The 16,656-nt window shown below is 49.9% G+C and overlaps 1 protein-coding gene across 1 annotated transcript in view; it reads right to left on the bottom strand.

Annotated features, from left to right (window-relative positions):
• Window positions 1-3,110: 3,110 nt before the first annotated feature.
• Window positions 3,111-16,656, bottom strand: part of LOC140720463 (early activation antigen CD69-like) — a 34,571-nt gene continuing 21,025 nt past the window's right edge. Inside the window, exons 3-9 of the mRNA XM_073035313.1 lie at window positions 16,518-16,589; window positions 15,150-15,269; window positions 10,935-11,051; window positions 10,281-10,358; window positions 9,296-9,438; window positions 6,284-6,348; window positions 3,111-5,312 (exon numbers count right to left, since the gene is read on the bottom strand). Of these exons, the coding sequence (XP_072891414.1) occupies window positions 5,132-5,312; window positions 6,284-6,348; window positions 9,296-9,438; window positions 10,281-10,358; window positions 10,935-11,051; window positions 15,150-15,269; window positions 16,518-16,589 (776 nt within the window). The 3' untranslated portion in view covers window positions 3,111-5,131. The remainder of the gene's footprint in view (window positions 5,313-6,283; window positions 6,349-9,295; window positions 9,439-10,280; window positions 10,359-10,934; window positions 11,052-15,149; window positions 15,270-16,517; window positions 16,590-16,656) is intronic.

Raw genomic sequence — 16,656 nt, 5'->3', positions numbered from 1 at the left:
CTCACACCAATCCTTTCCGAATTACCGCTTGTCTAATGGCATTACCATCACTAGATGCAAAGTGGTCCCCTGTATAAACTTCTGTCCGCTGCCCTGTCCCATTCCGTGAGTCGAGATCAAGTATTACCCTCTCTCGGTGGTAGGAAGCTTTCCTGGAAGCATTTGACATACTATGCACATGTCCTTTCACAGTGTGAGGCTCACAGTCAATACCAGGAATGTTAAACTCACCCGATGTCACAACGGAGTCTCTTACACAGACCCGAACTCTCCACAGGTTTGTTCCTCTAAATCCCCAGACTGTTCGATGGTCGATAATGCAGCCCCGTGAAGGAGTTCATACCTTTCCTATTCCTCATTTCCACATTCAAAGCCTCATCGCGAAGAGTTCTTCAGTCTCTCCTAACTGAGCACCGCCGCGATGTTTATCCTAACTATTGAAGCACCCCCCCCAGCCTAAATTATATATACATTAGCACAACTAAAACAGCGGTAAACAGGAGGGTTGAACTAACAGACCTGCCCCTCCGGCACCAAGTGTTACTAACGGCTAATATATCAGGGTTCCAGGCATTGACACCGCTTGAGCTCATCTGCCTTTCGTACAATACTTCCTGCATTGAAACGTACACAGCTCAGAACATGATTCCCAACGGGTTCAACGTTTTACTTTCTGACTTTGTCTGAGGTCTCACTTACACCATTCCCATCAAAGACTCTAGAGTCTGTTAAGATATTTTGGTTTTCATCGCCCTGCAACTCTAGTTTATACACGACACTGACCCCTTTTTAATGATACAACTTTCCCACTGGGATATTAGTTCCACTGCAGTTCAGGTGTAAACTGAGAGAGTTCCTCGCTGGCAGAAGAAATGAAGGACCTGCACTACCCCGGGGCGGTGTGGCGCGGACTCCAGGATTCAGTTTGTGCTGCCCCCTCGTTCTCACTCAGCAGAAGACACGCTCTGTTGTGGTAGATTTCGGTGGCATTGAGTGCACAGGGTTTCAAGCAGCTTATCTGTTTGTGTGTGTGTTTGTGTGTGGGTGTGTGTTTGTGTGTGTGTGTGATCCGATGATGTGTTGAGGGAAGTGAAAGGAAGAGGAGGAGAGTGGAGGCCAGAGAATAGATGGTGTGATTGCAGCCATTGGAGAAAGTGTTCTGGGTGCACACGATCAACCTGTATATTCAGAGCTGTGGACAAGCTCAGAACCAAGCGAACGATAACCTGTGGCGGGAAGCAGGTGTAAACTCTACCCCATTCCCGGCAGGATTCCCTGTGAACACCAGGATAACGATCTGAGGATGGGGTGAAGCGACTGAGATGTGGCATATTGTCGGGAATGGAGATGTTCACGGAAACAGGGAGGGTCGTAGGGAAGGGAATGGGTCACGGGGTCGCTTGTAAGGGAGGGTGTGACATAGACGGGAGGGGGCTGTGGAGGTACTATGTGACAGACGGGGAGGATTTTAGGAGAGTGAGGGGTTGAGGGAAACGCGGAGGGATTTGAAGAGGAAGTGGGTTATGGTGTCAGGGAGGAAGATGTCCGTTATACACTGCAGGGCATGTCAGTGTGTCGGGTAAGATGAGGGACATGTTCTTCTCACGGTGAGAGATGTGTCGGTGCCACGGATTTATGTGTGTCACTATCAACGTAAGGTTTTCCACTGTGCCCCTTTGAGGTTTGTGACGCACCGACCGTACCATCCCGTCAGGCACTCCCGCAGTCAGACTCAGAGTGAATCTCCCTCCACACCGACCCATCTCACTTCCTGGGATCAGACACAGAGTGAATCTCCCTCCACACCGTCCCATCACACACTCCCGGGGCCAGACACAGAGTGAATCTCCCTCCATACACTACCGTTACGCATTTCCGGAGTCGGATACAGAGTGAAGCTTCATCCACACCGTCCCCTCACACACCTCCGGGATCACACACAGTGTGAAGCTCATTGCACACCGTCCCATCGCACACTCGCACATTTAGGTCTCAGACACGCAATTATTCAGTGCGCAGCCGTAAGAGTTCCACTTCAAGTACGACTGTGTGTGACGTCTTTGGATTGGGTTCGGGTTTTCATGTTTATTTCCAGTCGGAGTCTGAGTTCATTCCGGACCTTACTCTGCATTTGGATCCAACGTCACCCATCGCTGTCTCGTTGCATAAGAGATTATTACCTCCGGACTATGAGGAGATTTGATCTCTCAGTTGGGTTGGGTTATCCAGAACCAGTTTCTATGGATGTACGGTGGAGAGCGTTCTGTCTTGTCGTATCGCCGCCTGGTGTGGAGGCTGCGACTCTCAGAATCGGAAAATGCTTCAGAGGGTTTCAGACTCAGTCAACACTCTGACGGTCATACTCTCCCCACCATCGGGGGCATTTTCAAGAGGCGCTGCCTTGAAAGTACGGCATCCATCACGGAGGACCGCACCTCCCCGGAGAAGCTCTCTGCCTGTTAGTACTGTTCCGAACCCACAGGTTTTGTTTACGGTGGACTGTCGCTTTAAGGCGCCTGCGTGAGGCGGGACTATGACGTCAGTCACAAGTTGAAGCGGTCTGCTTCGGATTTGTTTTTACACACAGACATCGGGAGAGTGACCAGTCGAGAGAGGGAGAATAACAGAGACTGGGGAAGCCGACAGCCTCAGCATGTCGGAACTGGGGCTTGGAACTCTCCGATGCCCGCAAGGGTGGGTTATCCATCGGCACACGGTTCACAACGAGTATGGGACAGTCGCTTCGTATAAACTATAGGAGTCGAATTTAGCCGTATCTTGTGGGACCAGTTGTGTAGCCCTTGATTGGGTATGTTGTGTGGTAACGACTCGAAGACGATATTCCTGTGACAGGTCACTTTCGGTGATAATTCGCATGCGGATTTGGAACGACACGTCGGACAAGATCTACGGCGACTGTTTCCTCGCTTTAGCAGCGTGAGACCTGTGGAATAATTCGTACTAACCTTCTCTGTCCACTACAACGTTTATTTCTCTCCCCATCGTTTATTTCGTGTATTGCTGACATTTCCTACTTTACCATCTCAAGACTCTGACCCTTATTCACCCAAACTCAATAGTTATATTTGCACACAGGCATACGCATAACATTGTTAACTTCTGTTTATCGTGGTTGAGTTACTATGTAATAAGCAGTTAGTAATAAAGATAATTGTTTTAATATCAAAACCATACTCCATGTGTAATCTATTGCTGTTGGATCGTTTCTAAAACGTTACATTGCGTAACACTACCATCGACGAGGAGGCGCAGGAGACTGAAAACCGACACACAACGATTCATGGACAGCATCCGCCACTGCGCCATACATCTCTGACACAAGTGACATTTTATCAGTATGTATTAATATTTGTAATTTACATAAGTTGTACACCTTTCCGGCCCGCAGATGCTTGAGGTGAGAGTGGACGGAAAGGAGAACGAGAAAGAGCAAGGTCAGCGAGACGGAGGAGTTAGAACGGAGTGGGGTGGGAGGGGGTAGAGACCTGGGGAAAGGGGAAGAGATGGGAAAGAGGTGGGTAGAGAAAGCGGACAAAGGCAAGGAAATAGGGATATAGGAAACATTGATAGCATCCTCTTGTTCAAAAAAGGTAGTAGGGATAGTCCAGGTAATTATAGACCATTGTAGACCATTGAGCCTTAAGTCTGTGGTGGGAAAACTGGTAGAAAAGATTCTCAGTGACGGAATCTATGGACATTTATAGAATTATGGTCTGATCAGGGACAGTCAGCATGGCTTTGTGAAGGGAAGATCGTATCTAACAAGCCTGATAGAGTTCCTCAAGGAGGTGACCAGGCAAATAGATGAAGGTAGTGCAGTGGATGTGAACTACATGGATTTTAGTAAGGCATTTGACAAGGTTCCACACGGTAGGCTTTTTCAGAACGTCAGAAGGCATGGGATCGAGGGAAGCTTGGCCAAGTGGATTCAGAATCGGCTTGCCTGCAGAAAGCAGAGATCCGTCGTGGAGGGAGTAAATACGGATTGGAGGGTTGTGACAAGTGGTGTCCCACAAGAATCAGGTTTGCATGCTATCAATGTCCCGCTGTCACCTCTGACAGCCTTTCACGCTATCCACAACATCCGCAACCTTACTAACCCATCCCTCCATATTATGCCTCTCTAAATATTCATTAATCCAGCTTTCAAGGTATTTTCCATCAAATTAACAATGACTGTAGTCAGACTCACTGCTCTAATTTCCTGGGCTATCTCTTCTCGCTTTCCTGAACAAGGGAACAACATCTGCAAACCTCCAATCTTCCAGATCCTCTGCCGCCCCCTTTCATGATGCAAAGTACATTGCAGCGGCTCAGTCATTCCCGACACCCCAAAACTCCCACAGTAGTCTGGTGTACATCTCATCTGGTCCCGGAGACTTATCCAGCTTGATACTTCCCTAAATCTCCAGCACATCCTCTTACTTAGTATCTACATGATCCAGCTTTTCAATCCGCTGTACGTCATCCCTGCGATCCCCAAGATCCTTTTCTGAAGTGAATACTGAAACAAAGTATTCATAACACCCCTCGCATTAAAATATACACATCTCAAACCATCGTTCTGAGTGCGTTCCTTGTCTATCACCTGCCTATTCTCGCGTTGACACTGTCTCCAAACTTTCTCTATTTGTGAGCCAATCTGCCATTCCTCCGTCTCATCAGTTCGGTTCCCACCCCTCACCAAATCCACTTTAAACTCTCCCCAATCGCCCTTGCCAACCTTCCTGCCGGGATATTGGTGCCCCTCAGATTCAAGTGCAACCCGTAATTTTTTCAAAGGTCAAACCTGACACAGAAGAGGTCCCAATGATTCAGAAATCTGAAACGGTGCCAACTACTCCAATCCCTCAGCCACGCAGATATCCTTCACCTCATTAATTTCATATACTCACAGTCACGTGGCACAAGCAGTAGTCCGAGATTACTACCTTTGAAGTCCTGTTTCTCAACTTCCTTCTTATCTCCCTGTAGTGTGCTTTCAGGAATTCCTGCATTTTCCTACCTATGGAGGAGAATGGAGTGCGGGGGTGGGGGGTGGCGCAGAGAGTGTGAGGTGAATTTGAGAAGATGGAGGATGGTTGACGAGAGACAATGGGGAGAAAGAGATTCAAATCGGCCCCGCTGGCTGTTGACAGAGATCCTGGATCTTTTCAGGGACATCCGGGAACAAAGGTGCAGACTTCTCACAGATGAAATGCCAATCACGCTCGCATGGAAAAGTCATTCCGCACTGACTGCAGGCGGTCGTTTCAGAGTGCACCTGGTACAGGAGTCCAGAAGACACTTCTCTATCAAAGAGGATTAAACAAATTTATATAGACAAAACAACTCCAGCAGACAACCAAAGATGGTCGCACAACTAATCACATTAAACTGTGCTCTCCTTACAGACCTGTGACCGTCAACAAACTAATTTCACTGTCCCACTCTGTCCCCACAGCACTGTATTAATCTCCAAACTATTTCCGCTGCTCCTCGCTCCCCTCAAATCTGTTTCAGTTCCCAAAGTCTCATTGCCCACATAATTATTGAAGTCTTGGAATAAATCCCAAAGGCCCACTCTCTTTAGCCCCATGTGAGTCACTTAATTAATTCCATTGCCCCTCCTCTCCCCACAACTTGGTGTCAGTCTTCAAACTAATCCCACTGCATCGCGCTCTCGCCACAATCACGGGCCCACAGACAAACCTGTACCACTAAAAACACTCCCACCCAGAACACTGCATAAGTCTGACCCACTGACCCACCCTGTGCACACAGCCCTGTATCGGTCTTCAAACTAATCCAATTGTCCCACTCCCCACTCCCTCCCCTCAGATCTCTATCAGTAACCAAACTAATCCCGCTGCCCAACCCTTTTCTCACAGAACAGTACTAGTCCAGAAGCTAATCACACTCTCTCTCCCTCTCCTCACAGTTCCATGTCAGTCCAAATTTATTCCACAGCATCGCGCACTCTCCACAGCCCTACGTGAACCAGCGAAATAATAACAGGGTATGATGCTTCCATACGACACTCTGCAATTCCTCAAAATAATCCTCTGCCCGGTCCTTCCCTTAGAGACACGTCTCGGTTCCCGAAATGTTCCTGTTTTACCATCCTCTCCCGGCAAGCTCGGACAGTTTTCAAACAAAACCCAATCCCAGTTCCCCTCCCTCTTCCCACAAATCTACTTCAGCCCGTAAACCAATACCATTTTCTCTCCTCAGCACTATGTCACTCCCCAACTCCCAACCCGCAGATCAGCCCAAATCTCACCCATCTTCGCATTTTCCAATCCAGTACGCATGGTCTCGGGAGACAAGAGAGCGGGAAACAATATTCTGTGAAATTAATTTCTTTCGATTAGTACCTAGAATCAAACTCTGTTTATGGAGACTCTCTCGGTTGTGTGAAAGGAAGGTGCGATGGAAGCTTCACTCTGTGACTGACCCCGGGAGTGTGTAAAGGGACGGTGTGATGGAAGCTTCACTCTGTGACTGACCCCGGGAAAGGTTGCTGGGACGATGTGGAGGGTGATTCACTCTGTGTCTGACCCCGGGAGTGTGTAATGGGACGATGTGGAGGGAGATTCCCTCCGTGACTGACCCCGGGAGTGTGTAAAGGGACGGTGTGATGGAAGGTTCACTCTGTGACTGACCCTGGGCGTGTGTAATGGGACGGTGTGAAGGGAGATTCACTCTGTGTCTGACCCCGGGAGTGTGTAAAGGGACGGTGTGATGGAAGGTTCACTCTGTGACTGACCCTGGGCGTGAGTAATGGGACGGTGTGAAGGGAGATTCACTCTGTGTCTGACCCCGGGAGTGTATGATGGGACGGTGTGGAGGGAGATTCACTCTGTGTCTGACTCCGGGAGTGTGTAATGGGACGGTGTGAAGGGAGATTCACTCTGTGTCTTACTCCGGGAGTGTGTAATGGGACGGAGTGGAGGGATGTTCACTCTGTGCCTGATCCCGGGAGTGTGTAAAGGGTCGGTGTGATGGAAGCTTCACTCTGTGACTGACCCCGGGAGTGTGCTGGGACGATGTGGAGGGTGATTCACTCTGTGTCTGACCCCGAGAGTGTGTAATGGGACGGTGTGTTGGAAGCTTCACTCTGTGAATAACCCCGGGAAAGTGTGCTGGGACGATGTGGAGGGAGTTTCACTCATTGCCTGACCCCGAGAGTTTGTGATGGGACGGTGTGGAGGGAGTTTCACTCTGTTATTGACCCCCGGGAGTGTGTGATGGGACGGTGCGGACGGAGATTCACTCTGTGCCTGACCCCGGGAGTGTGTAATGGGACGGTGTGGGGGGAGATTCACTCCATGACCGACCCCGGGAGTGTGTAAAGGGAAGGTGTGATGGAAGCTTCACTCTGTGATTGACCACTGGAAAGTGTGCTGGGATGATGTGGAAGGTGATTCACTCTGTGTCTGACCCCGGGAGTGTGTGATGGGACGGTGCGGAGGGAGATTCACTTTGTGTCTGACCCCGGGAGTGTGTAATCGGACGGTGTGGGGGGAGATTCACTCCGTGACTGACCCCGGGAGTGTGTAAAGGGAAGGTGTGATGGAAGCTTCATTCTGTGACTGACCCCGGGAGTGTGTAAAGGGACGGTGTGATGGAAGCTTCACTCTGTGACTGACCCCGGGAAAGTGTGCTGGGAAGATGTGGAGGGTGATTCACTCTGTGTCTGACCCCGGGAGTGTGTAATGGGACGATGTGGAGGGAGATTCCCTCCGTGACTGACCCCGGGAGTGTGTAAAGGGACGATGTGATGCAAGGTTCACTCTGTGACTGACCCTGGTCGTGTGTAATGGGACGGTGTGAAGGGAGATTCACTCTGTGTCTGACCCCGGGAGTGTATGATGGGACGGTGTGTAGGGAGATTCACTCTGTGTCTGACTCCTGGAGGGTGTAATGGGACGGTGTGAAGGGAGATTCACTCTGTGTCTGACTCCGAGAGTGTGTGATGGGACGGAGTGGAGGGATTTTCACTCTGTGCCTGATCCCGGGGGTGTGTAAAGGGTAGGTGTGATGGAAGCTTCACTCTGTGACTGACCCCGGGAAAGTGTGCTGGGACGATGTGGAGGGTGATTCACTCTGTGTCTGACCCCGAGAGTGTGTAATGGGACGGTGTGGAGGGAGATTCACTCCGGGAGTGTGTAAAGGGACGGTGTGTTGGAAGCTTCACTCTGTGAATAACCCCGGGAAAGTGTGCTGGGACGATGTGGAGGGAGTTTCACTCATTGCCTGACCCCGAGAGTTTGTGATGGGATGGAGTGGAGGGAGTTTCACTCTGTTATTGACCCCCGGGAGTGTGTGATGGGACGGTGCGGACGGAGATTCACTCTGTGCCTGACCCCGGGAGTGTGTAATGGGACGGTGTGGGGGGAGATTCACTCCATGACCGACCCCGGGAGTGTGTAAAGGGAAGGTGTGATGGAAGCTTCACTCTGTGATTGACCACTGGAAAGTGTGCTGGGGTGATGTGGAAGGTGATTCACTCTGTGTCTGACCCCGGGAGTGTGTGATGGGACGGTGCGGAGGGAGATTCACTCTGTGTCTGACCCCGGGAGTGTGTAAAGGGACGGTGTGATGGAAGCTTCACTCTGTGAATGACCCCGGGAAAGTGTGCTGGGACGATGTGGAGAGAGTTTCACTCATTGCCTGACCCCGAGAGTTTGTGATGGGACGATGTGGAGGGTGATTCGCTCTGTGTCTGACCCCGGGAGTGTGTAATGGGACGGTGTGGGGGGAGATTCACTCCGTGACTGACCCCGGGAGTGTGTAAAGGGAAGGTGTGATGGAAGCTTCACTCTGTGACTGACCACTGGAAAGTGTGCTGGGATGATGTGGAAGGTGGTTCACTCTGTGTCTGACCCCGGGTGTGTGTAATGGGACGGTGTGGAGGGAGATTCACCCCGTGTCTGACCCCGGGAGTGTGTAAAAGTACGGTGTGAAGGGAAATTCACTCTGTGACTGACCCCGGGAGTGTGTGATGGGACGGTGCGGAGGGAGGTTCACTCTGTGTCTGACCCCGGGAGTGTGTGATGGGACGGTGTGGAGGGAGATTCACTCTGTGATTGACCCCCGGGATTGTGTGATGGGACGGTGCGGACGGAGATTTACTCTATGCCTGACCCCGGGAGTGTGTGTGGGACGGTGTAGAGGGAATTTCACTCTGTGTCAGATCCTGGGTGTGTGTTTTGTGTATTTCACTCTGTACGGTGGGAGTGTGTGACAAGTCCTGTGTTAGTATGGGAACTTTTCCTGTTGCGGTGCTTACCGTTTCTTCCTTTGAATTGATTTCGAGAAGCCTTGAAAAACGTTTTGAACATTCTTGCATCGCTGTGTGGAAAGATGTTTCAAACGTCGAGACGTAATAACACCTGTCGTTAATTCTGATCCAGTCCTTGGAACACGTTTGCTCTGGAAATCAGCAGTAAGCAACAATGAATCTCCCTCCACACTGCCCATGGCAGACACTTGGTGAATCTTAGAAAAGTTCCTTCTACTCCGTCTGATCGCGCAAACGCGAAAAAATCCCTCCGTATCGTCTGATCACAGAAAGCAAAACTCCATCCAGACCATGACACGCGTTACCGGTTTCAGACACTGAGAGAAACCGCCGCGCATTTCCCCTTAGCTTCCCGTCATTCGCTCAGAGTGTCAAACACCGAGTGTCATCACACAGTCCCGCTGTGAGATACACATCTCCAATGAGAAAAGCTCCAATCACACCGTCCCAACACACTCTAACGGGGTCAGACACAGAGTGAAGCTCCCTCCACACCGTCCCATCACACACTCCCGGGGTCAGGCACGGAATGAATCTCCCTCCACACCATCCCATCACACACTCCAGTGGTCAGACACAGAGTGAAGCTCTCTCCACACCGTCCCATCACACACACCCGGGTATAGACATAGTAAATCTCCATCCGCACCGTCCCATCATACACTCTCGTGGTCAGACACAGAGTGAAGCTCTCTCCACATCGTCCCATGACACACTCCCGGGGTCAGACAAAGAGATAAGCTCCCTCCGCACTGTCCATTCAGATACTCCCGAGGTCAGACACAGTGTCTGTTGCATCTGCACCGTCTCATCAGAGAAACCTGGGGTCAGACACAGAGTGAATCTCTCTCTCTCTCTCTCTCTCTCTCTCTCTCTCTCTCTCTCTCTCTCTCTCTCTCTCTCTCTCTCTCTCTCTCTCTCTGCCGCCCCACCCTGTGCTACCGAGTCAGGCAGCTGTCCGTTGTTGCCTCACCTCTGTCACTGGTGAGGAATTGGCAAAGTATCTGGTAGTTTTGGTCGCAGGTGATTTGAGACCGACGAATCTGTAATACTGAGAGAGATGGTGAACGACGTTTAGCTTTAACAGTGACGTGTGAGACATTGTCACGGTGCCGCGCGGTCACGGTAAGTGGTGTGTCGTTGTCACGGTGCGGTACGGTTCATGTTGAGGGGCGTATCATGTTGAGAGTGGTGACACAGTGTTGATTTCAAGGGCGTGTCGGTGTCTCTCTGAGGTGTGTTTCGGTGTCGCCTTGTGGAATGTATCAGTCACAGGGTCAGGGGCATGTCGATGTTACAGTGAGGGGTGCGTTGCTGTCACTGTGAGTGTCATGTCTGTGTCACGGTGAGGGTTGTGTTCGTGTCGTGGTTGGGAGTGTGTCTCTGTCGCGTACAGAGGCGTGTCAGCGCTACGGTGAAGGTATTGTTGGTGTTATTGTGCATGGCATGTCGGTTTCACTATGAGACTGGATTGTGTTACGGTAAAGGCCGTGTTATTGTTACGGTTAAGGGCTGTGTCGGTGTCACGGTGAGGATCGTGTCGGCATCACTCTGAGGTTATACGCTAACTTTTTATTCCACTCTGTTAGTTTAAGTTCTGACTCCATCCGGAGCCCATTCGACTCACCATAGATTGAGAGCCCGGCCACTATCGCGCTGAGGGCGGATGTAACGAGACAGAATAGGCAAATCATACGATACGGTTTATTTCTGATTTTAACTTTCGGCTGCTCTGTATGTGGACCTGTAGAGAGAACATTCAGGGTGTGTGAGAATACAGCCGTGAATTGTTGCTCCCACCCACCCACCATCCGCCCTCTCTCCTTCCACTACGATCACCCCTCCCTCTCTCAATGTCATCGACTTTCAGCCGTCATCGCCGAGAGTCCAAATTCCTTGATTTGGCAAAGGCTCACAGGTGCCTGACGAATTCCAGGGATCAGTCAGATCTCCCCTGAGCCTCCTCCGCTCCAGAGGAAGCGACCCAGGTGTCCGTCCTCTCGTTCTAAAACATGCCAGCGAATCCCGGCAGAGTCCTGTTAAACCTCTCCGGAGGCTCCCCAACGCCCCGACATCCTTCCGATAATGGGGTGACCAGAACTGTATACAACATGCCTGATTCAGCCTAACTAGTGATTTTTATAAAGTTGCAAAATAGCTCCTTGTTATTTGTACTCAATGCCCCGACTAATAAAGGGATGAATGCCACAGGACTTCTTAACCATCCCATCAAACTGTGCAGCCACGTTCAGGGAACTATGAACATGGACCCCAGGATCCTCTGCTCATCAACACTGTTTAGAATCGTGTCTTTGATAGGGTGCTATCTCTTCATTTGACCTACCAAGGCGCATCATTTAACGTCCGTCAGTGTTAAACTCCACCTGCCAGTTCCTCAAACCCTATCTGAAACTGATCCAGACTGAATTATCTGTCAGTCGTCAACGCTGCCCACAACACGAACTATCTTCGTATCATCTGCAAACCTACTAACCCTACTGACATCAGGAGAGGGAAGGGCAAGAATCAGGTATTAGAGAGTACCCCAGTGGCTGTGAGCACTGTATTCCTGCCTGATTACTGTTGGGTGGGGACGGCTACCTGGAGGAAGCAACACATTTCTCGCCTCTGTAACAGAGTCTGGTCCCGTGGCTCGGGTTGTGTAGGGAAAGGAAGAGGAATGCAGCAGCGATAGGGGACTCTGTAGGTGGGGGGTCGGATAGACGCAGAAAGAAACGCGAACGGTAGTTTGCCTCCCAGGTGCCAGTGTCCGGGATATTTCTGATCACGTCCACGATATCTTGTAGTGGGAAGGAGAAGAGACACAGATCGTGGTACATATCGCTACCAACGACACAGGCAGGAAATGGACGGAGGTCCTAAAAAAATACTACAGGGTGTTAGGAAAACAGTTGAGAAGCCGAAACTCAAAGGTAGTAATCTCGGAGTTAATATCTGTGCCACGTGACGGTAAGGATAATAATAGAATGAGTATATAATAGAGTATAAATGTGTGGCTGAGGGATTGGGACAGTGGGCAGGGGTTCAGATTTCTGGATCATTAGGACCCCCTCTGGGACAGGTGTGATCTGCACAAAAAGGATGTGTTGAAATTGAATCTGAAGAGGACCAATATCCTGGCGGGAAGGTTTTCTCAAGCTACTGGGGAGAGTTTAAACTGGAATTGCTGGGGGTTTGGAACCGAACTGTAGTGACAGAGGAAAGGGAGGTTGGCTCACAAATAGAGAAAGCTTGGAGCCAGTGCGAAACGAAGCATAGGCAGGTGATAGAGAAGGATCGCGCTCTGTCCGATGGTATGAGATGTGTCTATTTTAATTCGAACAGCATCATGAATAAAGCGGATGAGCTTAGAGCGTGGATTAGCACTTGGAGCTATGATGTTGTGGCCATTACAGAAATGTGGGTGGCTCGGGGTCAGGAATGGCAACTTCAGATGCCGGGCTTTAGACGTTCCAGAAAGGATTGGGAGGAAGGAAACAAGGTGAAGGTGTGGCACTGTTGATCATGGATATTGTCAGGTCTGCATGAAAGGTGGACGACATGGAAGGGTTGTCTACGGAGTCTCTGCAGGTGTAAGGTAGGAATAAGCAGAGGTCAATAACTCTACTGGGTGATTTTTCACAGACCAGTCAATAGTAACAGGGACATCGAGGAGCAGAGTGGGAGACAGATTCTGGAAAGGAGTAATAACAACAGGGTTGCTGTGGTGCGAGATTTTACTTTCCCAACTGTTGTAGGAATCTCCCTAGTGTGAGGGTGCTCAGATGGGGTAGAATTCGTGAGGTGTGTTCTAGAATGATTCTTGACATAATATACAGATAATCCTACAAGAGGAGAGGCTGTACTTGATCTGGCATTGGGAAATAAACCTGGCCAGGTGTCAGGTCTCTCAGTGGGAGAGCATTTTAGAGATACTGATCACAATTCTATCTCATTTGCCATAGCATTGGTGAGGGATAGGCACAGACAAGTTAGGGAAACTTTTTAATTCAAGTAAGGGCTAATATCAGGCTATCAGGCAGGAATTCAGAAGTTTGAATTGGAAACAAATGTTCGCAGGGAAACGTAAGCAAGAAATGTGGCAATGTTAAGGGGATATATGCGTGAGTTTTTGAGTAGGTACATTTCATTGAGACAGGAAAATAATGGTAGGGTACAGGGACCGTGGTGTACAAAGGCTGTTGTAAATCACGTCAGAAGAAGAGAAGACTGTACGAAATTTTCAAAAATTAGGTAATGATATGAATATCGATGATTATAAGGCGAGCAAGAAGGAGCTTAAGAATGAAATTAGGAGAGCCAGAAAGGGCCATGAGAAAGCCTTGGAGGACAGTATTAAGGAAAGCCCCAAGGCTTTCTTTAAATATTTTGAGAGCAAGCGGATGAGACGTGAGAGAATTGGACGAATCAAGTGTGACGATGGAAATGTGTGTATGGAACCGGAGGAAATAGCGGTGGTACTGAATGAATATTTGCTTCTGTATTCACAACGTAAAATGATCTTGGAGATTGTAGGGATGACTTGCAGTGGATTGAAAAACAAGTATGTAGAAGGAAATAAAGAGGATGTGCTGGAGCTTTTGGAAAACATCAAGTTGGATAAGTCACCGGGACCGAACGTAATGTACTCCAGGCTACTGTGGGAAGGGAGGTAGGAGATTGCTGAGCCTCTGGAAATGACATTTACATTATCAATGAGGACGGGAGAGGTTCCGGAGGATCATAGGGTTGCGGATGTTGTTCCCTCATTCATGAAATGGAAGAGGGACTGCTCACAAAATTATAGGCCAGTGAGTCTTACTTCAGTGGTTGCTAAGCTCATGGAGAAGATCCTGAGAGGCAGGATTTATAAACACTTGGAGAGGCATAACATGATTAGGAATAGTTAGGATTGGTTTGCTAAAGGTAGGTCGTGCCTCACGAGCCCGACTGAATTTTCTGAGGACGTAACTAAGCACATTGATGAAGTTAGAGCCGGAGATGACGTATACATGGATTTCAGCAAGGCATTTGATAAGGTACCCCATGTTAGACTTATTGAGAAAGTAAGGAGTCATGGGACCCAAGGGGATATTGCTTTGTTGATCAACAACTGGCTTTCCCACAGAAGGCATAGTGTGCTTGTAGACGGGTCATATTCTGCATGGACGACGGACACCAGCGGTGTGCCTCAGGGATCTGTTCTGGGCCACCGACTCTTTGCGATTTTATAAATGTCCAGATGAGGAATTTAAAGAATGGGGTTGCCAATTTGCTGATGACACAAATTTTAGGGGTGTTGTGGATAGTGTGGAAGGCTGTCAGAGGTTACAACGGAACATTGATAGGATGCAAATCTGGGCTGAGAATTTGCAGATAGAGTACAACCCAGATAAGTATGAGGTGGCTCATTTTGGTAGGTCAAATATGATGGAAGAATATAGTATGAAGTAAGATTCTTGGCAGTGTGGAGGATCAGACATATCTTGGGATCCGAGTCCATAGGACTGTCAAAGCTGATTGACTCTGCGGTTAAAAAGGGGTAAGGTGCATTGGGCTTCATCAATCGTGGACTTGAATTTCGGAGCCAAGAGGTAATGTCTCAGCTATACAGGATTCTGGTTAGACACCGCATGGAGTACTGTACTCAGCTCTGATCGCCTCACTAAGGAAAGGATGTGGGAGCCATAAAAAGGATGGAAAGGATATTTACAAGGACGTTTCCTGGATTGGGGAGGGTGCTTTATTAGAATAGGTTGAGTGAACTCGTCATTTTCTCCTTGGAGCGACGGGGGATGAGAGGTGACCAATCCATAATGACGTCATCACTGTGAACCCTGACCTGTCTGTGCAGTGATTGGCTGTACGCCGGTCCGCAGGGCGGTGGGATGATCCGCATACTCAGCGATGAGAGGTTCCTCTTTCCGAAAGTTCAGTTCTGAGTAGGGGGAGGTCAGACCGTCTGTGGGAGAAAGAGTCGGACAGGCAGATTAGGAAGAGATTGAGAGCGGTAGAGAATAGAGGAGAGTGTCGGGAAGAGAGAGAAGAGAGGGAGGCGTGAGGGAGAGCGAAGGGGTAAGAATATGAGAGTGAGGGAGAGGGGTAGAGAGATGAGAGACACAGGGGGCAGCAGAGGAGAGCGATCGACAGAGTGAGAGAGGTAGCGACAGGGGCAATGGGCGGGAAGATGTAAGAGAAAGAATGGGGATGGAGAACGGGGTGATACAGGCGGAGACAGAAGGGGAGGGACAAGGGAGAGGGTCGAGAACAGTGAGAGTATAGGAAGAGGTGTGAGAGCGACAGAAAGGGGGGTTGCGAAGGGCGAGTGAGGGGAGGAGAAAAGTGGGAGAGGGATGGGAAAGATAGAAGAAGATAATTTTAGCGAGAGAGAGAAGAGCGAGGGGAGAGAGCGTCGGGGAAAGGAAGAGAGCAGTGAATAGAGAGGAGTAGAGGGCGTGAGGGCAGATGAGGGGCAAATTTAAGGACAGAGCGAGGTTGGAAGACTGGAGGGGCTGACGGGGAGGAATGAGAAGGAACAGAGAGAGAGTGAAAGAGCGCGACGGGGAGACAGAGAGTGGTAGAGACAGTGACTGTGATAGAGGAGAGACGGGAGGGAGAGGGGACTATGAGAGGGTGAAGGGAACAGGGCAGTGTGAGACAGTGGGGAAAACAGGAGGGAGAGGAGGGAAGAGAGGAAGAGCGGAAAAGGTGTGAGGAGGTGAGGGAGGGGAGAGAAGGGGTAAGAGGGAGAAGACAGTGGGGTTAAGAAAAGTAGGAGAGAGGTTAATCATTTATACCGCGCTCCTTCCGCACTGTCTCTCCAACTGTGTCCCTCCTCACGACACCGACACGGCGCTCACTCATTTCCGCAACCCCAACGCACAGCGCTCGCTCCTCACCAACCCTTCCTCCACACGGCACATCCCATGCTACCTCTCCTCACCGACCCTTCTCACAGCACACTCTCCTCAAAAAATCCCCACGGCGCTCCCTCTATACCACCCGTCTCAGAGTGGTCACTCCTCACGGCACCCTGCCCACCGTCCCTCCCATAATGTACACCCCGCCCCCCATTGTCTCTCCCACGCGTTCCCTCTGTCTTATGCTCAAACAGGAAATCATTAGGATAACTCTACTTTTGTCATCTGATCTCTGGACAGGATGGGACTTATCAGCTAAAGAGGGTCAAACCAACAAAGATGAAACTGACCTCGATCTGTCCGGACCCCGGGCACCGAGATGGTCTTGAAATTAACTTCCGCGTACGATACATCAGATTCAGCTGGGGACAGAACAGTGAGGGTCAGAGACAGAATGAGGCTCCCTCTACACCGTACCATCACACACTC

The sequence above is a fragment of the Hemitrygon akajei genome, unplaced genomic scaffold (genome assembly GCF_048418815.1).
Source record: "Hemitrygon akajei unplaced genomic scaffold, sHemAka1.3 Scf000043, whole genome shotgun sequence".
In the NCBI taxonomy this organism is placed as follows: domain Eukaryota; kingdom Metazoa; phylum Chordata; class Chondrichthyes; order Myliobatiformes; family Dasyatidae; genus Hemitrygon; species Hemitrygon akajei.
Note: the sequence above shows the minus strand (reverse complement) of the source record. Positions and strands in the feature narration are given on the sequence as shown.